The sequence below is a fragment of the Trachurus trachurus genome (genome assembly GCF_905171665.1).
Source record: "Trachurus trachurus genome assembly, chromosome: 16".
NCBI lineage: Eukaryota > Metazoa > Chordata > Actinopteri > Carangiformes > Carangidae > Trachurus > Trachurus trachurus.
The window spans coordinates 7,293,565-7,318,350 of NC_139902.1; the positions used below are offsets into that span (position 1 = coordinate 7,293,565).

The 24,786-nt window shown below is 40.3% G+C and overlaps 2 protein-coding genes across 3 annotated transcripts; both read left to right on the forward strand.

Annotated features, from left to right (window-relative positions):
• The first annotated feature begins 3,415 nt into the window (after positions 1-3,415).
• rpz5 (rapunzel 5) lies at positions 3,416-6,845 on the forward strand. Of its 2 annotated transcripts, none has more exons than XM_083989920.1 (2): positions 3,416-3,509; positions 5,157-6,845. In XM_083989920.1, the coding sequence occupies exon 2, from the start codon at positions 5,224-5,226 to the stop codon at positions 6,403-6,405; it is 1,182 nt and encodes a 393-aa protein (XP_083846046.1). In that variant the 5' UTR covers positions 3,416-3,509; positions 5,157-5,223; the 3' UTR covers positions 6,406-6,845. The 2 variants fall into 2 exon arrangements, with proteins under 2 accessions (XP_083846046.1, XP_083846047.1); XM_083989921.1 differs by lacking the exon at positions 3,416-3,509 and adding an exon at positions 4,005-4,112.
• A 429-nt stretch (positions 6,846-7,274) lies between these two features.
• Positions 7,275-13,710, forward strand: rpz4 (rapunzel 4). The gene is made up of 3 exons (XM_083989922.1): positions 7,275-7,389; positions 10,988-11,052; positions 11,206-13,710. The coding sequence occupies exon 3, from the start codon at positions 11,229-11,231 to the stop codon at positions 12,402-12,404; it is 1,176 nt and encodes a 391-aa protein (XP_083846048.1). The 5' UTR covers positions 7,275-7,389; positions 10,988-11,052; positions 11,206-11,228; the 3' UTR covers positions 12,405-13,710.
• The last annotated feature ends 11,076 nt before the right edge of the window (positions 13,711-24,786 follow it).

Sequence of the window (24,786 nt, forward strand, 5' to 3'; positions counted from 1 at the left end):
TGCTGGTTTCGATCTGGCAAACACTAGATGTAGGAATGCTTTTACTGTGTAAAAAAAACCCAAAAAAACAACTTTGACAATGATTAGGTGAGAAAAAACGGTAACACTTCACTTGAAGGTCTCATCATAAGAGTGACATGACACTGTCATAAGACTGACATGTCACAGTCATGAACATGTCATAAACATCATGTCAATGTCATAACACCCGGGTTTGTAGGATTAGGGTTAACTGAATGACACTTAATAACAACATTATGACATTGACATAATGTTTATGACATGTTCATGACTGTGACATGTCACTCTTATGTGACCTTCAAGTAAAGTGTTACCAAAACTGGCTTTAAGATTAACAGCTGACGAGTGCCTCCAAAAGACTGAGCCCTGTCGCCTTTACCACAAATAAACCGCTTTAATTTTTGGTGTATCATAATGATTAAATTAAGACGGGGAACAAGTAAACATTTGCACTAGAGAGAGGGAGGAAGAGAAAGAAACTTGCAGATCTAAATAGCATGTAAATGACAGATAAGCCAGCAACTGAATATTAGACAATACGCTTAAAGCACTATTAAGAAACATAGGGATTCTGTCCATTGAAACACTAGACAGCTTTAAATCTAAAGGAATTATGTGGTTTGAAACGTTGTGCTCACAATGTGGGTCAAACCACCTCCAAATGTAGCTGTTTGATCCTTTAACACCTGAGTTTCCTTTAGACTTTAGATGCACATAATACCAAGTGTAAACAGGGTATGACACACCTCATTCTGAATGTGATGTACAATCATCTTGATGTAGATTTTGTGTAAAAAAAAAAAAAAAAAAAAAAACCTTCTCATATAGTCACAATTTGTGAGTGATGTGTGTTCACCTCGAGGTAGGAGTCTTATTCATACTCTATACGATTTTGGAGGGTTGCTTATCTTCCCAGACAGCCGGTTTTGAGATGTACTGTAAAACCTATACACTGATCAGATGTTATCTCACTAGTTTACTAAACAATGTTTACTCCTCAGCAAGTCTTAATCGGGATATCTCTGTTTCTCTTTCATCAGGAACTTGTAAAAAGATCCTTTCCTGCCACTCAAATGGCTGCAGTCTTGACGGAAATGTTCGCAGGTGATTCTCTCTGCTGTTTGGTGCCTCTGGCAATATCCCACAATCAAGCGTCCATTACAGCAGGAAGATGGGTTTCATTTTTACAGCTCCGGTGCATTCAGTGCACCTGTCAGTCCTGCCCACATTTATTTTCCCATGGGAGTTGGCCAAATCCTGCATGACGGGTACTAAATCCCACCTTTCCCACAAACTGCTTTCTATTTATGAAGCAATCCTTTGATACACTGAGGTAATGGTGCAGTCAGTGTTGGATATAAAGAACACAAGAGGAACTGTTCATAAAACCAATTAAGGACAATAGGTTGGCTCTGTATACTGGTTTAAACAGATCAGCAGAATTTTGCACAGAAGCGTTTAAAAGCTCTGTCACAATGAATTCTTATATTTCAGACTTAGCATCCTAATCCCTGTGTGTCTCCATCTCTCTGTGCTCTCAAACACCACAGCATCCCTTTCCAGAAAACGCTGTGTATCTCCTCTGCTGTGGGATGGGCGGCCTCGGCCTTTTCCTGTGAGCTGAGGAGACATCTTGTGGTCAGGAGGAAACACTGGCCATTGGCCAAGGTCAAAAAGATAAAAGGTGGTCAATAGTTCCCTTGGAGAAGGAAGTCATTTATCATTGCAGCTCTACAAAGACAGCACAACATCTAAGTGGATTTTCCTATTGGGTTCATTATCATGAGAGAAAACAATTATGAACTTGGGTGCAACAAGAGAAGATCCTGATACTGGATATGTTGTTAAAGAAACATGAAGATTCCCTGTGGTTAGCACTGTGTGAAGTGTTGAGTACAGTCAGATAAAACAATACCTTGATGCACTCACAGCTCTCTGCCCCCCTTCCCTCAGCTGGATATCATTACCTCAAATATTTCACCTATGCTCCCACCTGCTGAGTTCAAACCCACAAACAACAAAGGCCAAAACGTTTCTACAAATCCAACATTTTCCATTGGTGTTGCAGCCAGAGCTTCTTTTCACATTGTTTGCACAGCTACAAGCTCCAAATGTTGGGACACTGTTGTACGAGAGTTTTGCAGATCACATTTCTCGCCAACATAAAAGAAATTCAGCTCTTCAGAAGGTTTTGTCCGGGAAACAAACACACAGAACAACACCCATGGAGAGTCAGGAGCCGACATCGGCCTGTGCCGCCCATCACGCCACATACTGTTGAGTCCCCGCGAAAGCTATAGTCGCCACTTTCTGATGGCAAGACAAGTGTGAGTTCTGACAGTGGGACGCCACAGGAACAAGGCGGTGGCGGACGCCCTCTTCTAACCCTCCTCCTCCGCCCAGACTGACCAGCATCAATTTACTGCAGACGTCCTTCCCTCCTCTTCCTGTCCCCGCCTATCTCTGGTCCATTAAAGGGCAGAGCTGACAGTGACATCAGGCTGCGTTGTCACACTCGGCTTTTTATAAAGCACAAGGGCCATGAGGGAGCTGCTGTCATGGCGCGCACCCACAAACACAGAGTTTCTTTCATTGTTTAGCACTGTGACGGACTGATTCTGGAGGTGCTGCCCCTGCAGGCAGAATGTCATCCCTCTTTGCCATGCTTGAAGCCAGCGACCAATCGCTCTCCATCACTAATTGTCACATTCACACAGGCAAGTAGGTCAACGTTCATGAAAACATCTTCAAAAGTAGTTTAGAGAAAACTTTCTTTGCACAATCCTGGTGGATTATTTAATTTTGTTTTTGAAGCTCTGATTTACAACTGGCTGCAAACACAGCAAGCTGAACTGTGCTTCTGAGCATGCACACAGTCTCGCACGCGTTGGAGGAGCCAGTGCAGTGTCCATAGAAACCTCGCTCAAGCCACAACAAGAGGGGTTTTGTCCTGGTGGGTCACTTTGCTCAGCCCCACTGTGACTGGTCTCATTTTTATTCCTAGACTCTCTCTCTCTCTCTCTCTCTCTCTCTCTCTCTCTCTGTCTTTTTTGTCTTTCTGTTTCTCTTTATCAAACATGCACACACAGACACTCACACACATTCAGAAACCAAGCTTTTTTAAAGAAAAAATTCCCAGGGTGCATGATGTCCCTGCATGGGGAGTGTTTACAGGATGTTATCTGTGTCAGTGCCGGCCCCTGATCCGTCTGAGTGGGTTTCTGAGGAATGCTGGAACGGGATGGAGGAGTTCCAAAGGGGGAGTGACGAGGGAGAAAGAGAGAGATACTGAGAGAGAGAGAGAGAGAGAGAGAGAGAGAGAGAGAGAGAGAGAGAGAGAGAGAGAGAGAGAGAGAGAGAGAGAGAGAGAGAGGGAGAGTGAGAGAGAGAGTGTCTCTATATATACATCCCAAAGAGGCTGGTGCTCATAGGCACAGCTGGACTACTGGATAACTGGACTATAGCCCATTGGATATTTAACTAGAAAGGTGAGTTTTCTTCTTTTGCTCTAATTTTATATTCAGCATCTCCATCATCTACCTCACCCCTTTAATGTCATTTTAGTTTTCTGTAGAAAGAAAGAAAGAAAGAAAGAAAGAAAGAAAGAAAGAAAGAAAGAAAGAAAGAAAGAAAGAAAGAAAGAAAGAAAGAAAGAAAGAAAGAAAGAAAGAAAGAAAGAAAGAAAAGGTCAGTATTTACCTTTGTCTGTCACTATTATAGAAGTTGACCTTTAAAAGAGGCTTTGAGGAACTATCTCTTCCATTTCCTTCAAAGTTTCATGTCCCTGCTGTTGATAAATGGCCTGAATTCAAGTGAAATGCCAGAGGTGGAGATGAGCCCTGTGGGGGATGTGGTCTTGTTGAAGGCTTACGTATGTGGTCATTATTAAAACCCTGTAGCTCTGTAGCAAAGCATATCACACTCAAAGGGGAGACCAGTGTTTGATCAAGTCTTGGTGAGGGACTCGCCTTTTTTTTTTTTCCTTTCTCAAAAACACACTTCACTTTTTGTGCTACAGGAAGACAAAGTTGTTTTTTATTCGGTTTTTACAAAGGAGGATATTTCCAAGCAAAAATCAACAGAATAACTCAGTAAGTATTTGTCTTTAAGTGTTATTCTTTCAATTTATTAGAGTGGAATTTGACTCCATTATGTAATACCAACTTTAAATTTCAAATTGTGCACTTTATTGTTATTTTCATCAGCTGTTTCACACAGAATTGTGGAGAAATTGTAAAAAACACTGATGGCATGTGACTGAATGAAGTAAATTTAATTAGTGCAGTGATAGGAAAGGCTGTAAAATGACACCACTGATCTCATCCCTGCAGCAATTACTGGTGAGCCTATGTTCCGTGGTCAAACACATAAACCTGTATTTGTCATTTTATATTTATAACCAACCCTAAAAAAAACTGGAAATTTGTGTAATATTTGGATTTGGTTGTGTTGAGGTTGTAATAAGTGTGATTGCATTATTGAACAAGTGCAGTGGTGGGGGTTTTCTTCAGCCCTGGGTGTGCCTTTTTCTGAACTGGATATGGGCTCCAGGGAGCGAGACGTGAGTTAGGTCATCTCTCTGGAGTATTTTACATTGAAAATCAAACTGTCATTAACAGAATAAATCCCCGTTTTTCCCATGTTGTGAACATCTGTGTTTGCTTTGGGTTTTGGCTATTGTAAGAGAATAAAAAAAAACATATGATATCCCAAAGGGCCTGTAGTACTGCAGCGTTGCACAACATTTAACACCATAATTCATGAGTACACATTACCGTGTTTGATATTTGTTCAGTATTACCATCTGTGTGTGTCTCGATTGTGTATTTTAATGAGTTTTTTTTAGAAACGCGTCAATGCCACCAAGGCTCTAAAACGAGGCCCTGTCATTAAAGGAGGCTCTGAGGGTGTGGCATGAAACTGGATGCCTACATGTGTGGACATGACCTGCTGTTTGCTTTATAGGATTCTGTTTGTTGGAAAAAGTCCTGGGTGACTTCGTGTCATGTCACCTGATTACACTTGCATTGCCAAATCTAACAAAAAAAAGAAAAAGAAGAACCATTATTGTATGAATGTCATAAAATCACGGTGTAATGGACTTTACAAGGGTGTCATGTTTCTTCTTCTTTCAGGAACCAGCAAGGTCTCTGGCTGTGGAAAACATATTTGCTTAGTTAGCGTGGAATACATAGCGCAAAGATGAACAGTGTGGCGGATTGGCTGGTGCTGAACAGGGACAAGATAGAGAAAGGTGTGGAGATCATGGGGCAAGCCTCCGAGGTGCTGGCTTCCACCGTGGGCCAGCTTCACCCCGTGCTGGAGGCGGTGTTTATGGCTTCAGCCGAGCTGCTCAGCAACCCGGAGAGCAAAGAGGCGCGCTACCTGACTCAACAATTCGAACTCGTCAACCAGCAACTTGAGGGAATCCAAGACGAGATTGACAAAATCGCCCTGGAGCTGCAGAAGACGTCGATGAACAAGCAGAACTTCGATCGAGAGGCCCAGATGCTCAGCCAGTATGAAAAGTTCCAGGACTTTGTCAACGCCAAGCCCAAGTTCAAGGAGAAGAAGATGGAGAAGTTCCTCAGTCAGTATGAGAACACCGATGGCGACCTGAACCTGGACGCTCTCTACAACGCCGTCACCGGGGAGAACACCTCAGGAGACCCTATGCTGGAAACCGTAGTCGCCACAGAGCAGAGAGGCAGACGGGCAGTTGAGGATTTCTGTGCCCGGTTGAAGAAGCTTTTCGTGGTGGGCATTATCGCTGTCATGGGACACGCTGCCCTCAAAGAAGGAGCTGTTGGCGAAGAGATGGTGAAGAAGTGGCAGGGACGGATGGAGGATGTGGAGAAACGGATGAAAGCAGCCGTGGAAGACTGCACAGAGCACTTTGCAGAACAGGCCAAGTTGGACATGGACCACGTGGTCCAGGAGAACCCCGGCACCGTTGATCGGGACTTTACCAAAACCCTTCTGGATTCACTCGTTAAGAAATACGACTGGGTGAACTGGTCCATCAGGGCCTTCAGCGACAGGGAGCGCATTTTCTTTTTCAACTGGCTGGCGGGAAAGAAGTGCCACGGAAGTGGAGGAGCCAATTGGTTTGAAATTTCGACCAAGAACAAGATCAAAGTGGTGGTCTCTTTCTGTGTCAACCCAAAACCCATCAACAAGAGTCAGATCCAGGAGCAGATCGAGGGGCAGAAGCTGAAAGGAAACATGATGGCGGTGGCTCTGTCTTTGAACAAGAGCTTCCCCAACTGCCTGGTCCATGCTGTCAGCCACTACAAGGAGGTGGTGGAGACCAACAACTTCCACGAGGATTGTTATTACTACGGAAAACACAAGCGAGCCTACCTGTGCATCCACCCTGAATAGGCTCAAACACACACTGCAGCTACAAGAATCAAACAACAGATACATGTATGAATGTGTTTAGCAGAGACCTGAAAATATCTTCATCAGATATATGGAAAATGATTCATAAATATTGAATGTGTTGATGCATAATCTGCCTTGCCTGCATTGTGGTATGTGATGCATTGTTTTGTAATGATTTTTTTTATTCTTATACATTCCTACATATATTTTCTGTTTGATGATCAGCTTCAGGTCATATAGAAATGTCAGAGCCATACATCTCCATGCCAGCTTGACTGACTGTATGAAATATATAATGATTATTTCCCCATTGGATATAATTGAGGTTGGGCAATATGAAGATTTGCTATATATTTTAGGTACCCCCCTCCTTTAGCCCCTTAAAAATATCTGGGTGTATCAGATCATGGACCACTCATAGATATAGAGGAGCAGTTGTTTTTTTTAATCCAATATAGTTTTGCTGCTTTTGGTGCAATATAGAGCTACGGGGGAAACATCTAAAAATCTTTATCGACACACTTCTGTATATTTTACCCTGATTTGTAATAAACAAAAATATATGTGAATGTTTTGTTTTTTGTCATGGATGGTCATCATTACTCTTTTTTAAAAACGTTTTGAGAGGAAAACAACACTGTTACATGAATAAGCATAAAGTTCTGCTGACTGTACTTCAACTTAGAGCTAATTGAGACAATAATCCTCTGCAGTTGTGACGTTTAATGTCCCCAGTCATTGTTTATCAAATGGGTGGAGGTTGCGCTGTAATAATATCGCCACAGCAACAGCCTATTATACTCACAACTTTTTTTTTTCTTCTTTCCACCACCCAAGTTTTTTTTTTTTTTTTTTTTTGTGCGCGCGTGTGTGTGTGTGTCTGGCTGGGTGTGCCCGTTCTCTGTAACACGAGAGCCACATGACCAATAGGAAGACAGACAGTCCTCAAGTTAGTTTACTTCTTCCGCAAACTCTTTAAAGGTGAGTCCATTTCTGATCAAAATGTTTCATGTAGTGGACAGAAACACGCAGGTTAAACCGCGTGGTAGAGTCACGAGACTGTTAATAGTTAAAAACATCTATTCAGCTGCATCCACTTCATTCCAGTCTATCGTTGCGTAACGGAGTATTTCACCACTGACGCATCGTGGTGCTGTTCATTATCTCATAGTTGTCACATATTTTATCGGCGCAGTTTCATTTCATAAAGTGAAGTGGGTGATTAAATGAATATGCAAAAAATAAAAGTATAGGCATTTAGTTCTTAGTTTAAACTCCACTGTGTTCCTTCTGGGCGTTGGTGGCAGCTGTGTGGTGCCACTGCTTCCAGGAAGTGTGAAACTTTTTTTTAAAGGCGTCATCCACTCAATGCTGCGTTGTAACAAAAACTAATCTGCGGTGTTAACCTGCGATGTTTGTTTGGCTCTCTGTCCATCGGCTGTAAAATGATACAATTAGAGCCTCTGTACACGGACTGATCAATACAGTTTCCATTAAGAGGGCGCATTAACAAAGAGCTTAGACTTTCCACTCCCTCTCCCTCTCTGAGTGGTCAGCTGCCAGAGGGAGGCTTCGGTCTTCTTCGTACATCTTCGGTCATGTTCGGTCATGTTCGGGCCAAAACAAAACAAGGAGACGAACCTTTTGCAGTAGATGGGTGCATTAAGAGTATTTTACACAGGTTTATGTTATTGTTAATCACAACCACAACCACAAAGGGGTTGTTAAATGAAGATGAGTCTCTTTCCAACATGTGTGAAATTATTAGAACCATCAGATCATTTTCTTCAGTTATACCAAAACCATATAGCCTAGCCTACTATATAAAAAAAAATCTGTAATACAAATTAAAGTCCTATAGGTACAAATGTAGCCTACTATCAGCAAAATACTCTCATGAAAGTAGGCTGTGGTCTGATTTATATTTATAAAAGGTTTAGTGCATTACTGTTTATTTGGCATCACTGTGCAGTATGTGATTAACTAATTGAACAATTTTCTCTTTTTTTCTGTGATCTTTGTGTTTCGCTATTCTTTAAATCTCCGATATCAGTCTCCTTGAGATTATTGAGATTAATCCATCAGAGAAGTTTAAAGAGGAAACTTTGACTTACTCCTCAAAGACATCTTAAATGTGAAAAGGAGCCAAACAAGACATTGTATAAGAATTATTTTTAATGTTCATCATACATTATCACTCATATTTTAATGTGAAATCCTCTGTATATTGTCATAGCTACAGGTGTTGAAAGTTGCTTTAAATGGGAATACTCAAATGCCTCAAAATCGCACTGTGTGTATTACTGAATAGTAGTGGAAATGTGAGGGAAAACGGCCTGATATTCATACCTCTGTTATATAAGCTCCACGAGCTCTTTGCCTCTGAAAATGTGATTTCTTTAAGCACTTTGAATTAACTGTGTGAAGGTGCTTTACATGCACTCAGACTGCGGTTTACACAACCCCTGGGACAGAGAACATCAGTGGAAAACAGGAATCACAGTTTTAGCTCGGTCGAATCAAATAATATCCAGTGACTGTAAATGTTCTAACATCCTGCCAGAGTTTCCTGTACTTTGTTGTTTTTGTTCTCAAATCTTACAAGGGACTTCTATAAATATTTCACATTTTATGTCACAATTAGGCCCATATGACATTCACCTCTGTGATTAATATCCAAAGGTTGTTTATGAGAAGCTCTATACCACTTTCTGTCTGTTCAACAAGCTACATCCAGTCACTAATTTATGTGGCAAAGAAAAAAGCACCCACCTCTAAACCTCAACGATTATGTTTGTCTAATCTGTACAAAACTGAACAATAGTCCTGATTATAACCTCTCTAAAACCTAAATGAGCTATTTTTACATTTGAGTTAAAGCAAAAGAGATATTGCATATTAATTATTGAGCTTGAGTGGTGGTTTTAGACAGAGTCCAGCTAACTGGCTGCTAGTGTATTCACTTTACAGGTGTATTGGATTATAGTTTTGATTTTAATATCTTCGGTCTGATCTGTGCTGGGACTTAATCACAGAGTAGAGGTGTATGATGCATCTGACTCAGACATGGGTGCTATATATTCTCACTGCAATCCTCCGTAGTCTAGCAAGACACTGTAAACCCCCCGGGACACAGCAGACCTCAGCAGAGAAGAAGATGAACGAGCTGACAAATTATTTTCCATTGTCTTGTTGCCGTGGTAACTTGCTGAGTTCCACTGGAAAACGCACCCTTGCCCAGCAAGTTTAACCTCTTTCACTTAATCACTTCCCACGCCTGCTGCCTCAGTATTGACTGGGAGAAAGACATCTTTGCTGCATCTGCCGGTTGAAAAGTGCAAAGCCAGAAACATGAACTGAGACTGATTAGGTTTGTTATTTGCACCACCACTTTGTAGCAAAATGTGATTTTCCACCCAAATTGTACATTTCCAGTTTTGTAAAACAGACATGTCTGAACATGCCCCTGAAACCATCTGCTCCTGCTCTCAGCTCATTTTTCTGTTCCTGGCCTTTGGGAGGAGTTGTGTGTATTAGATTAAGTTTTTCCAAGTCAAGTGGACTCCTTGGTTTCAAGGTGAAGAAGTGCAAAACAGGAAGTCATGTCCCAATATCACTGCTGATTGTGACCTTTTGTTTGGAATAGACAGAATAACATCAAGACTGTTTATAATTAACAATCCCAAGTCAAGGTCTTTTCATGTCTGTTTCCATTAGCAGATGTGTTTTATCTAATGGAAATGGATGTTAAATTGATTCTGCTCAGTGACTGTTATCACTTCATTGATAGCATTATAGACGTTCTCCTGTGTGTTGGCCTAAATTTAAAGGAATGCATTTTCTGTCTGAGAGTCAGAGGAGAAGGTCAATACCACTAGTGTGTTGAGTGTTAGGCCTAAATATGAAGCAACCAGAAGCTTGTTAGCTTAGCTTATCTTAGCTGATTTTAAGGACTAGGGAGAAAAAGCTACCAGCGACTATGTCAGAAAAAAAAACACCAGTAAAGATCACTTTTTCCCATTTGTTTAAAGAAGCAGACCATATGGGAAGTGTGGCCTGGAAACAGTCAAGCACACAACCCCATGTAAAATCACAACAAGCTAAATATTGCAGTGAATGGCAGAGGTGCTGTTTCTCATTGTTTCCACTAGCCTATGCTGTGCTAAAATGTAGTCTGGATTGGCTATGAGCATAAAAGTTCCTTACTGACAATGAGAATAGTAGAGAGTGAGAACACATTTAGTATATCACATGTTTTATGTTAGGCCTATTTGACTGTATGGGCTAGATGTGATTGTTTGATGATATTTTGGTGTTCCATCAAGTTATGGAGCAACATAACTTGAGAAATGGTGCTTTGCTTATTTCCTAACAGTAAGAATATGTCATTTGTGGTCAAGGAGCCTGAATGAATATGCATGTGGTAGTTTTATACAGGTAACATACAAACGGCTCAGCCCATTGATACTGGTCTGGTGTCACAACTGAATTCCATTTGCATTGTTGAGTCACTGCTCTTTGGGTGTGACCAGCAGCCAGCACTGAAGCTCACTTGGCTGTTTCTCTCTTTCCTTATCAGTTTTTTGCTGCGTGGTGAGAGGGGCGAGAGAGCAGGCCACAGTCCAACAACACTGGAGCAGAGCTGTGAGTAAAACCGCAAAACTTTGCCTTTGTTTCCTGTCACTTAACTCAAGTGGTTGATACTTTCTGTCGTATTTCCTTTTAGTAGTTAGCTCTGATTATTGTGTTGCTTGACTCTTACCAAGTCAATGATTTCTTTTCTTTTTTTCTCATTAGAATCAGTTTGAACAACAGCAAAGATGGCGAACCAGCTACAGAAGCTTGTAGCAGAGAGGAAGGATATGGTGGAGACTGTGATGGAGGTGTTTGAACAGGGAGCTGAGGTGGTGGCCAGTATCGCTGGTGACCTCTTCCCCGTTTTCTCCATCGCTGCTCCCATCGTTAAACTGGCTCTGGACAATGTGGAGAGCAAAGAGGCCGAATTCATGAAGCAGCAGTTTCAGAAGGTACGAGAGCGCCTGGAGGTGATGTCGGAGGAGGTTCAGCGCATCAACGATGAGATCAAGAGGAGCGGAATGGACACCAGCTATTTCTCATCGGAGGAGAACATCACTAACCAGTTCAGGAAATACATGGACATCCTTAATGCCAAACCCAAGTTCAGGGAAGTCAAGAAGAAGCTTTTCCTGGAGCATTTTGCCAAGACAGGTGGTGACAAAAACCTCCACACCCTCTACAACGCCGTGACAGGAAACAATTTCTCCGCGGAATCTGTGCTGGAGATCACACTGAACTACGAGGAGAAGAGCCGCCGGCCGGTGGAGGACTTCTGCGCCAGGCTGAAGAAGCTTTTCTGCATTGGACTCATTGCGCTGTTGGGCCACGCCGCTCTCAAGGGGTACGATGATGATGAGGAGATTCTGAAAGATTGGGGTGAGAAGATGAATGAAATCCAGCAAAAAATGAACGTTGTGATCGAAGACTGCATCGTCAGCTTCCCCAAGCAGGCTGAGCTGGATTCCCGCCGAATCGTGAGGGACCAGTCAGCCCTGACCAGCCAGCAGTTAGCTGAAGCTCTCATAGAGAAACTAAAGAAGAAGTACGACTGGGTGGGCTGGTCCGTGCGCATATTCAGGTCCCCCACCGGCCTGTTCGTCAACAAGAAGGATTTCCACTGCCCGACGGGGAAGAGTCGCTTCCAGGTCCCTACATCGGATGACAAACTAAATGTCTGGGTGTCCTACAGCTCCTCGGCCGAGCCCGTGGATAGGAATCAAATCCAGCAGCTGATCCAGAGTCAGAAGAAGATCACAGTGGTGGGTGTAGCAGAGATCCTGTTTGAGAAGCTGCCCGGCGACAACATGGTCCACACGGTCAAAACCAGCAAAGACCTGGCCTGCTCCTGGAGCTTCGCCGACGAGCTCCACTACTGGGAGGAGCAGAAAAACTTCTATGTCTGCGTTCACTCCGCTTGAAAGTTTCTCAGAAACTAAAAAGTCACTTAGTCTGAATTTGGCTATTTCATATTTGCACAGATTATCCCAAAGTCTATAGCTGCCTCCTGCTCAGCCACAACAGAAATATTAGCCAGTTTGTGCCTTAATTACACCTCCCCGTCTTAAGGGAGTTCTTCTCTTTCTCCAAGTATGTTTACTGTTATTTTCGTGCAGACCACCAGAAACCAGCATGAAGTAGACTAATGACCTTTCTGATCTCACGCAGCTGTGCTTTGCTTAATTCTCAACACAGACACCTCTTGGGTTAAGCCTGTGTTATATCCCAGTGTCTCTTTTCGTTATGAAAGTGGTGGATTTTGAAATTGAACAACATCTAGGCCAACAGTTTCTGAAGAGCTCTGCTGTGTTTTTTGTTACAGGACATGCTGGGGTCGATTTATCCAGCTGTTATACCAAGATTATGTTTTGCTGGTAGCGATAAGCGGTGACCTCGCCCTGTTGAGGACATATAATCCAAAACCATGAGAGAAAATGGCTCCACACATTCACAGAGACTCTAACAGGAGCCAAAGTCGTCTTTTTGATTTCATGTCTTTTACTCGTTTGACAAAGAGAGTAAAACTCTGTTACTTGCTGCTGTAGAGCACAAACAAAATGCAAGAAGAGCAGAGGAGAAAAGCATCCTTTGCTGCTCTGCACTAGAACCCATGAAACTTTATTCACACACACTGCCGTGAACAAACAGAGGCGTAGGGAGACGTTTTGCTTGCATACAAATGCTTTGCATAGTGCTTCTTGTCACATCTCTCCTCATGTGATTGTGCAAACTGGAGACTTTTTTACTTTTATACAGATTTTACCTTTTCATAGAAATAATGTGTTTGTTGAATATTGGAAAATGGTACATTTTTGGGGGAATTGCGGTATCTAACCCTAACCCTATAAATTAGTATAATCTGACCATGATTTTGACACTACACTGGGAGAACAACAAAAAATATATATATACCAGCAAGACACTGCAGAAATATTCTTTACACCACTGACCTGTTTTTTTGTGTGTTGTTGTTGTCGATGTTGTTGTTCTGTAATCTGTGTTTCCTCTTTTTATCTATTGTTTCTATAATCTTTATAAGTTTAGTACATTTATTTGATGATTGTATCACTATCAGACCAAAACATGCCCTTTATTTACTGTAAAATCATTGACAGATAATGTTTATGTTGCACAACTGATTTTTATTATTTCCATGTAATGTGTTTGGGTTGTCACCATCTTAGATTTAAAGTCCTGTTGCTGCACCAAAGCAATTAATGTAATAAATCTTCCAAATAAATGCAGTGATAAATGATCTGTTCTGTTTGTTCATTTTTGTGAATAACTTACATTTGCGATTTGTGTTGTAGGTGTGATTTTTCTTATCCTTTTTTAAGAAACTCACCACAAAACCATCATCGGTTAATATAATTTACTATAATAAAATTAAGTCTGGCCTGTGTAAAATCCAAATAAGTTGCAATGAAGAATTCAAATAAAAAACCTGAGATGATCCCGAACAGTGATTGCAAAATTAATTAAAACTGTATCATTACTTGTGCATTCAGTAAATGAAGCACAAGAACAACAGATGGGCGTGGATGTGATTTTATATAGTCAGCGACCTAAATCTGATATGCAGTAAAACCAGTATTATTCCCTTTTTTGTGAGTTTCACCACAACTACCCTGACAATACCTTTTAAGGTCAAATGTTAGATGGAACAACTGAAACTAGATAATGCTCAGCTGCTCTCAGGTGTTGCTGAGGAGGCTTAACACCCAATTCCTCTGTAGAGAAATCCTATAGTTTGGAATAGAAAGAGAAAAGAGGAAGAGGATATTATGGTTAGCTAGTTTGGAAACACCCATAGTGCTCTGTAATTATGTGGTTGCGGCTTTTCTATCTTTGGCACATTAAGTCTTGTGTCCCCGCAGCACGTTTGACAGTCAGGTCAAGTGTCCTGACAGAAATGAACAAGTGCAAAGAAAAACAATGTCGACTCGTTCAGTTGTTTGTCTGTTTTTTTTTTCAGACTGGATGTAAACAGAGAAAAAACTCAATTTAATTTAGTAAAGAGAAACCAATTCAAATATGGCCTGTCACTGTATAATACAGATCTATTTAATAGTTTTGAAAGTTGCTTCATTGACCTCAATCCAAATGACCCACTAGCTGTATGTAGAGTTGATCATCCCAGTGACCTCTTGACCCCTGACTTCACAATATAGCAAAAGCCAAATTACCCTACATATCTACAATATCTAATGTTAACTGTAAAGATAAAGTTAGTTCCTAGTGGAGGCAAATGTACAAGTAATGCAAATAGCTTTGTGAAAGAGACATTGGAGCGTTGTGGTTGCAGGACGGTAAATGTGAGGGTCAGAAAAGTAACAGGGTGGAAAGAAAAGAACAGGTTTCCCATGTTCGCTCCTTTGTGTGAAATACTGGATACAGTCATTTAACTCCTCCAGTCCTCAAGTAAAGATTCAAATTAACCTCAGTGAAGCGGTCATACACATTATTTGAAATTCCTCCAGCTCGAACAGACTAGTCATTTGACGAATCAAGGGTCATTTGGTTTACTTTACAGCTCTATATTGCAAGTAAGTCTCAGGAAGAACACAGGAAAATGAGACCAGAACAGAAAAACAGACTGACACCATGAGATCCTCCTGAAACTCCCTGACAGAGGCAAAAAATAATTAAGCAATAATATGAAAAGCAACATGCAGTTAGAGCCTTCATGACCAGAGTGAAAGGACCCAATGGACCGATTAGGGTTTTTGACCAATGCCAGCATGAGAAATATAATCATTTCTGTCACTGTTCATAAATGTGGGGGATGGGGGATTAGACTGTGTCCAATTACCAGCCCTGGCTTAGAGAGGCTACAGACCCTGTTGTCTGGATACCTGTGTGCCAACAGAACGAGACTGAGACAGGAGGAATTTAAAGTTTCCCTTTGCTTCTTAACGAGCCAAATCTCTCACAACTGCTCTCCAAATTTCCACTGGCAAATTATCCACCAGCATCAATGTTCAGTGAGCTGAGGCCCACACACTGCATCTGCTTCATCAGCAACTTTGAGAGAAAAAGGCTTACACGAAGTCAATCTGAGGGGGGGGGGGGGGGGTGCCGCATTAAAGACACTTAAATCTTGTTTAAAAAAAACAAGACATTGTAGGCTAGCTACTACGTCCTCTGAGCAGTGTTATGTCTTAAAGTAGATTGGAGGCTAAGTAATATCAGGAAGAGACGACAGGCCAGGGTCTTGGTGTTTAGCATGCTAACTTCAATAAAAGAAAACACTAAATTGCAAACTTGTTAACAGTTCTTTTAGACTGGTTTATTAAAATCTTTTTATGCTTGCACTAGCTATGTAGCAATAGCAAAATATGAATTCTTTTAAACTCACAACAATTATTTTACTGGCAATTTGTGGGCAGCAGAAAGCTGTCAACAGGTTATCATGCACCAGTTTTAGGAACTTTCAGCTCATTGTTGTTGGTGATTTACTGTTACAGTATGGTTCACCCTCACTGCTCACATGGTCACAAGATGCAGCATGCAACAACAACAACAACAAAAACTGGTAAATTTGTTGCAAGCTTGTTGCAAAATTAGCAACCACTCAGTGAACATATAGTATAATGGAACATTTAGCAGCTAAACAGCCAATCATTTCTCTTCCCCTTGGTGGAGACCAAAACAGAGCTAAAAGAGAGTGAATACTGGACACAAACATGAACTCAGATGAGGGATATTGTTACTCCTTTCAGGGTTTGGAGCGACTGGATCCAAAATGCAGACTCGAAGAACAGGTAGGCCCACCGCAGAAACAAATAAACTATTTTATGAACTCACGGAGGGACAGGAACGCGCAGGAAACCACAGGTTGACCACAGGGCATGAACCCACGGGACGAATGCAGAGGTACTGACAATGGGAAAAGACTGAGGTGAACATGAGGAAAAGAGACACAGGCGTGGCAATCAAACATAGGTGAGATACAGAAGGTAATCACAGGGTCCGCTCATAATTCCGACAAACCGATAGCCCCAAAATGTGCCATTTTTTGGAAATCTCAGTGTTTTGACATCCCATTGTTCCGACCATATTGAACCCATTGTTCAGACGTCCCGTTGTATAATAATAAGCAATAATATGTGATTATACTTGGAGTCACAGAGAAGAGAGAATGAAACACCATATATTAAAGCAGAAGTGAGTGATATATTTGTGTTAATATAAGTCTTAAATAGTTGTATCTTCCGACAGCAATCACTTACATAGAGTGTTTGGTCTGAAACACGGGTCTGTCAGTCCCTCTGCTCTGCTCTGAGCCGAAGAGAAAACATTTATCGTATCCTACAGTTTTTATCCAATGAGGAGAGAGAACGGCATGCAGGGCTGTGTGTGCAGCCAAGGAACGCCGTGAATGTGGTGACGTAGCGACGAGGACTGTTATGGTGCGTTCAAGGAAACTCGTATTTTTCCGACCGTGAAGTCGTACCAGTTCGATCTGGTACGAGTTCACGGGTCGGAAGTTACGAGTGGCCGTTATAGTGACTTTCACCGGTAAAACAGGTCGGAAAAACACGAGTGGGTTGCCTGGAACGCTACAAAGTCGTAAGATGTGACTTGAAGCTGTAATTTACGATTTCAAAAGCCTGCCTGGAACGCAGCATTAGCGAAAACGACCGGATCACTCACTTCTGCTTTAACTCTGGTGCAGGTTGTGCACAAATGACGCGCTGGGGTCCAGGTTGTTTGGAGAGCTCTCTGCACTGCTGACCAGCCCCCGGCGGGTTATGGGATGTGGGTTACGGTTATGGTTGGAGTTGGAGTTAGGTTTGGGACAATAACGTTGTCTGATGTACAACGTGCACGGGCACAGGTTTTCACTTGTGTCAGATATTGATAGGGTTAGGGTTCGAAACATTGAGATTTCCCATGATTTTGCATCTTGACCTTGAATTTGACCTTGACCTTAAAGCAATTATGCTGGAGCTACATGGAAAATAACACCCAACACTAGGACCATGACAAACAAAGCAATACATGAACCAAATTAAACATAAGACGATGAACAGATGTACAGTAAGTAAAAAACTAAGTGATTAATTAGCACTACCAATTAGCCCAAAGGGATTACGTTTATGCAAATGCATTGTGATCTAAATAAGACCTTTGTGCCTGAGATAAAGCTATAATGATGAAGAAAATGAAGAAATAAACAGCTATCAGTATTAAATGTATGGGTTTTGGTACAGCTCCTTTCTCCCTCCGTAAAGGCTGCCACAGGCCGCTTTCTGTCTACGCCCAGGTGGGTTAAAGGGGCTGATGACACAAAACATTTGAATAGGCGAAGTGATGCTTTTAATCAGACCGGAATTACTCCTCCATGATTATGATTTGGCCACACAGCCCTACATTGAATGCGGCCCATCTGGTGACCTCAGGAACGCAGAAAAACATCACGTGGCAACGAAAAGATTCGCCCGCCTTGCAGGAATACATTGTACTGGCACCCATCACCTCAGCGTAACCCTCGACTCTGACTTAATTCAGTCTCAATGGAACTAATAGTCTTTTTTTTTACTTAAAAAACAAAATAAAAAACAACCACATGTTTTAGTCAGATGCTACTCGTCAGACGGTGCGTGGGAGGGGCTACGTTTCTGAAATGCATCATCAGGGATGTGAAGTCAGCTCAGTTTGTGTGGGGTTTTTTTGTCATGAGGAACTTGGATTAGTCCGTCCTGTTGATGCTGCACAAAATGAACCGAAGAGGCTTCAAAGAAAACTCAATGAAATTAGCCAGTTGCTATTACGCCTCCATGTAAAACCTATGAGCGAAACCTGGTCCTCTTTGAAGATCTTTTCTGAGGGTCAGACTCTGTTGTAGGTTTCAATGTTTTGTGCAATGGTTGAGCTACGGGTGATGAGGGTGTTCTTGAAAACTGTGTTACTAATCAAATCGTATCCACATGTTATGATTTATTGGCTGTATTTCATAAATTCCTGCAGAGCAAAGGAGGTAAACGCTCAATCTCAGGCCATGCAGATTACACCTCAAACAGGATTTTTCTAAACTGTAAAATTCCTCTATGCTTTGTTCAAGAAGGAGTAGTGAAGGAGGCTTTCTGTTTCTGGCAGAAAGAGGCAGAAATCTGGTAATTAGCAATATAATGATCAATTATTGGTCTTGTATTTGAATTCCCTGACATTTGTTGGAAAACAGAGCTGATTCAAAAAAAGAGCTAAAAAACAAACAAACAAGAACAAGGTTCTTGTGATTTGTGACACAGATCAAACAGCTTTCTTTATATTTTTTTAAAGGTTTTTAGTGTTTTCTTTTATTGATGATTCTCTGTGCTGCCACCATGTGGCCAAAAAGTAAATTCAGATTGTTGGTGAGACTGATAACTAATGTTATGGCTTCAGGTAAACTCATGGCCAAGAAGAATGTGTGGGATACAAAACATCTACAACCAGAAACCTCTCACCCTTGATACTGATTTCCTCTGTCCTCACCCCTGCATACCAACGTCTGGGCAAGACCCAACAGGCCGATGTTATGTGTGTGACAATGTGTGAAAGAAAGCTCTCTGCTGTGGAGCTTCAGAAGAGCTCGATCACAGTCTGGTTTTCAAAACGTAACCTGAGGCTTATTGCTCCAGATCGTTTCACTCCTTTTAAACAGTCCATGAGCTATGACCAAACGCCTGTATATTACACCAGAGAAAACAAACAATGATGCCAACACAAACTGTACAAAGCCCTAAGTCATCATCTCCACCTCCTCAGTAAATAACTCCAAACTCGTTTCTCCTCCGTTGTGGGTTTGATTTCCCTAAATAACTGGAGAAATCGAACATGTGAAAACGATGTGGTGTTGTGGATTTGAACCTTTGTTTGACTAGAGTTTAACTGTATTCATAATTTAAATATCGTTGTTGCTTTGAATTAGTATGTATTTATATGTCAAACATTTGTATTTGTATTTTTTTCTCTGGGAGCTGCACCTTAAAATGCCAGTTAAATGTAGAAGACATGTCACTGTTCAGGACTGATAACGCATGAAAAACACAGACATACCTGTGGCTCTGCCTTAAGCCTCACTGTGTGTTTGTAAGTGAGCTGTACAACAGGAATTCAACAAGAATCAACAAGCAACATTCGAGGCACCTGCTGTAATTTTAATGAGAAATTATATTGGCTGCAGACAAATAGAACAGGTGCATCTGTGATGTTCAGGCATTTAGCCTCCAGGCTCTGACAATAAAACTACTTTTATTCTAATGTACACAGTTATCCTGGATTGACTGAACCAAAGCACCAATTAGATCAGATTAAGCCACATCGCTCGAATGTGTCAATTGGATTTAATTTGAGGTTCCTTCAAATGTTATTTCAGGACTTTGTGTCTGTCTATGACTCTTTTGAATGCATGCCCACATCCTCCTGTTACAAAACAGGCTACATGGTAACCTTTGACCTCAGAATATGCCAGAATAACTTTATGTAAATAAGAATATGGCATCATTTTGTAAAATAAACATTTTGAGGCAGATTAATGCTCAGTCAGAGAAATGACTGACAATGTTGATGTGTCATGTCTGTGGTCAAATTATTATAAATAACCTGTGAGTCCATGAGAGATAATGATAACATGTAAGTCAGACTCAACTAAACCCACAGACATAACAATCAGATAAAGCATAATTATATCTAGTGTTTTTGTTTCATATTTTTGTGATTTTGTGAGAATAATAACTAAGATAGCATGACCCAGCTTTCTTTTTGTTTTATCCTCACACCTTGTGAGTTGTTGTATGTCTTATTGTAATATTTGTCTTTAATTACATCTCATGTGTTGCCATTCTTACATCTTTCACAATTTTGTCCCTTTTCCCAACAGTTTAAAATATGGAAACTACAAAAAGAAAAGAAACACCAGGGTTATGGTTTCAACATGTAGCTGCCACAACTACTCACAAAATACAAATATACCTATAGGCTATATACTATTAACACTTCATGGATTAAAACCTATATAATCAGTATTCATAGACCCAAAGTTTAGTGTACATAGGTCAAGCTTTGTGATGTTGTTGAATATGTTGCTCAATTATTTTTCTCATAATATTGAAAGGTGTACATTGTATAATAAAGAAAGCACATAGTTGAGCAGGTGTGGATGTGTGTGAATTTAAGAGGATGAACTCCACCTAGTGGTAAAGAGTGTCATCACAGGCTGAGGACATAACTGGTTATGAAAATCAAATCAGGTACATCTTCTGCATTAGAACGAAGCAAAGACTTTATTGAAGCAGAATTAGGTTTAATTTGACAATGTGTAAGAGGAAACATTGATTTTAGTATTAATGTGATTATTTTAGCAGGAGAGATTTTTCACAAATGTTTGCAAAGATAAATAATAATAAGAATAATAATAATTCTTGACAATTCAATCAGCATTTTTTAAATTGTTCTCATCCATTGATGTATGTTACAGTTAATCATGGTTTTTTTTCTTGTTTTTGTATGTTACACAATAACATGGCTCAAAATGTAATAGATCTTTAGCAGTTGGTGATGACATTTAAATCTAGTATAGTCTAGAGTCCCCCATTAACATCTGCTGATCAATCAATCAACAATAAATAATTTATATACACTGAACTAATTTATTAAGGCAAATATGTAAAACAATTGTAGTTCCCCATTTTTCAAATGCTTGTCTTGTGTGTTTTATATTATTGTAAATTCAATGTCACTAAATAAACAAAAAACAACCAAAAAAGTTAGTTTCCTAAAGATTTAAAAGCTAAAGATGATAAATCAAAAGATGGGGAATAACTGAAGAATAATCAAAACAGGTCAAAAATAAAAAATCATACTGCAGCGTGAAGAGATGTTAAATTTGAGTTTAAAAGTGAGTCATGACAGGAGATGTAAAATGATCTTTTGTGTTTGATTAACTGACAACGCATCATTCTGTGAGAGTGGTAAAAAAAAAAAAAAAACACACCAGTCCTGGAATCAATAGAAACTGATGCTGAGATTTGTCATCAATAGTCTCAGCCAATTAGCTTCTCTTAGCACAAACATAACTAATCCAACTCTTGGGGGAAAAAAGTAAGTGTTGAACTATTTATGTTAACACAGATTCCAAGTAGCAGCTGCACACACAGTTCATGCGGCTGCTTATGGAAATCAACAAAACCACATGATGGTGATATTTACATATTTTGTTCCAGAATTCCCCACATTTTTCTGAAGCTTCAGTGTGCAAACAGGATGTGCCAGGTGTGCCTGGCACATGCACTTCACTGAACTTGAGCAGTTGTGTTTCCCCCTGTCAATATTGGAGATTCCTCTCCAGTAAAGTAAGCAGAATTTCATCCTTGAAACATCTTTAACTGTTGCTTCATTTTATTTAAACAGATTTATTTTTAAATCATCCAGACGCCAACAGTTAATATATTTTAAAACATTTCCAATTTAGCTTAAAATACAATTTTAAGATTATGTTCTTTAAAATTTCATTAAAAATGTGTAGCATCCATATGTCTGGGTGAGTTGATGTCAAGCACCAGGACTGGTCTGGAAGTCTTCCTTCTGCACAGGCTGGTAGATGTCAACCACTCTGTAGCCCTGCTCACACACAACAAACTCAACTTTAAGAAAGTAAGAACAGATCAAAGTTGATCATTTACAGTCTGAATTTATTTTCTATTCATCTCATCATTTAGTGATGTTGGTCGTCCACCAGCTACTACAAAAACTGTTTAAACCCGTTTTACTTGGATCATGAGTTTATTCTTGGTTCACACCTCTTCCCTGTTCCTGTTGGATAAAGCCTTGATGCCCAAAACAGCAAAGCTGATGCAGACACAGAACTGGAGAACAGCCAGGACGGTCAAAGTGATGTCCATACCTGTCAACAAACTCTGACAGACGAGGTGTAGAAGAAGAGACAAAATATGATTCAAAGAAGATTTAAACTGCAGCCACACTTTAAATTGAAATATAAAGTATTCAATATAAACAAATTCTATTTAACATCTATCTATCTATCTATCTATCTATCTATCTATCTATCTATCTATCTATCTATCTATCTATCTATCTATCTATCTATCTATCTATCTATCTATCTATCTGTCTATCTATCTATCTATCTATCTATCTATCTATCTATCTATCTATGTTGTGGGTCAGCTCCACATGCTGTTGTAAAAAAGGTGTATTACGTAATCAACAACTGAAAGTAGTTCCTGACAAATATAGCATAACGTTTGCTTTACTGAAATAAGAGTATACCTGGGCAAAGAATGCCACGTGTCTGCAGTTGTCACTATACAAGTGGCTGCCCCACAGGTCACACATGGAGCTGACTGAGGTATATGCCAGGTCTTTGGCGTACAACGCGATGCCAATCAAAGCAAACACGGATCCAACTATGTTCCAGAGCACAGCGAAGCCCACCTGAGGGGAAAACATGTCCATAATGTTTGTCACATAAGAAAGAAAACTCTTTATTCAGACAGTAGCCCATGACCTCACAAAGATTTTACTCACCAAGCAAAGAGATGGACGCTGGCCAGCTAAAACTGTCGTGATTCCAGTTGTAGTGTACTGAGCAGAGGACAGCACATAGGTCAGTGCAGTTACTAAAGCAATTACTGTAATACAATTAAAGAGTTACAAAAAAATAGAAGGCAAGTTTTTATTCTTCATTTTACTGTGTCTCATTGCAATAAACTGTACTTCTCAAAAAGGAAGGGTATGACGACATCCTTGTTGCATTTTTTAGTGAATGTGTGATAGGGATTATATAGTTTACCACTGCACCCAGCCAGTAAGCAGATCTCAAATCAGGCAGATCCTCAGGATGTTTGCGTGTTAGTCCTGACTCCAGTCCGATGTTGAACAGACCGACCAGGATCTGGATCGGCTGGGAGAGATTCACAACAATTACATCTCATTATTTCAAACTTGATCAACCTAAAATCAACAGACCATTATGTCATACAGCTTGTGAGATATACAGTAGATAGATATAGATATTTATTGTCTCTCACCCCAAGAGCTGCAGTGATTTGACAAAGGGATGGAAACATGATCTTACTGTTGGACACCATGGTGACCACAGTCTCTCCCTTGTCCCTGACAACAGACATCTCCCAGCCCTGTGATATAAAATGAGAATTAGCGGCAGGTGAGTGTTTAGACTGATAAATAGGAGTTTTAGTAAGCCTTAATAATATATATACTGTATATATATATTTATTTAAAGAAATATTAGGTACTCAAATACAATTCATAACGTACTTAAAAAAAAAAAAAAAGGCAAATGAAATTAAACTGAAACAGTGATACAACTATTACTTTGTATTGGAAATGTAAGATGATTCATTGGAATTGCACAAAATGATTATCTGCAATATACACAGTAAATACAGTTGGGAATGTAATATAGCCTATTCTGTACAAATCACAGAGAACTGCAGAAATATATCGGAAAATGTCAGACAAAGCACAACATGAGATGTTGGGACCACCAGCTCCTCTGAAGTTTGATTTCACACAGCAAATCCATTAATCAGGAACAAAATCAGCAGATCAGTCGGTATTGTGAGTTCCTTTAGAAAATGCTGAGTGAAAACAAGTTGAAGTGGTGGAAACATTCACACCTGCATCAGCCCACAGTTATTTGAGGTATTTAAACTGTGATAAGGTGTTCCTCCAACACAGCCAGAATGAACCTGACCACTGTTTTACGTAAAAAATAAAATAAATAAATAAGAGTTAGGATCTTTCCTGAAAGGAGCTGCACTAATGTTTAAAACATGAATCTCTGAAAGATGAACAGAAAAGGATGTGCAGCCAAAAAGTCACAAAATTTAGAAAGTAAGGTTCCTCAGAAGACACACTGTCAATGACATACTTTCATGATTTCAGAACTATATTCAATATTTCAATTTCCCCAATAAGGGATTAATAAAGTATGTCCAATCTAATCTGGGAATGTAGTACATTTTGTAAAATAGAGAATCTCAGCAAAATCTGATGAAACAAATAGAAAACAACAGCAAAGACTTTCATGTATCCCAACTCAGACCATTCATGTGCTCTCTCTCTCTCCCTCCCTCTCCCTCTCTCTCTCTCTCTCTGATACAGATATGATATCACCAACATCCGATCTTAACAAGCAGCTTTTTTCTAATTATCATGAATGATGTGTTTAGAGGCTGAGGACTTACCAGTAAATCACAGACTCTTGTTACTGCGACTGTCTCAGGTGAGTTCAGGTTCAGACTGACCTAAACCAAATAGACCTGAAATGGA

Bases quoted from the DNA above. Each gene is read 5' to 3' on its own strand.
- rpz4 (XM_083989922.1), top strand. From the start codon at position 11,229: ATGGCGAACCAGCTACAGAAGCTTGTAGCAGAGAGGAAGGATATGGTG.
- rpz5 (XM_083989920.1), top strand. From the start codon at position 5,224: ATGAACAGTGTGGCGGATTGGCTGGTGCTGAACAGGGACAAGATAGAG.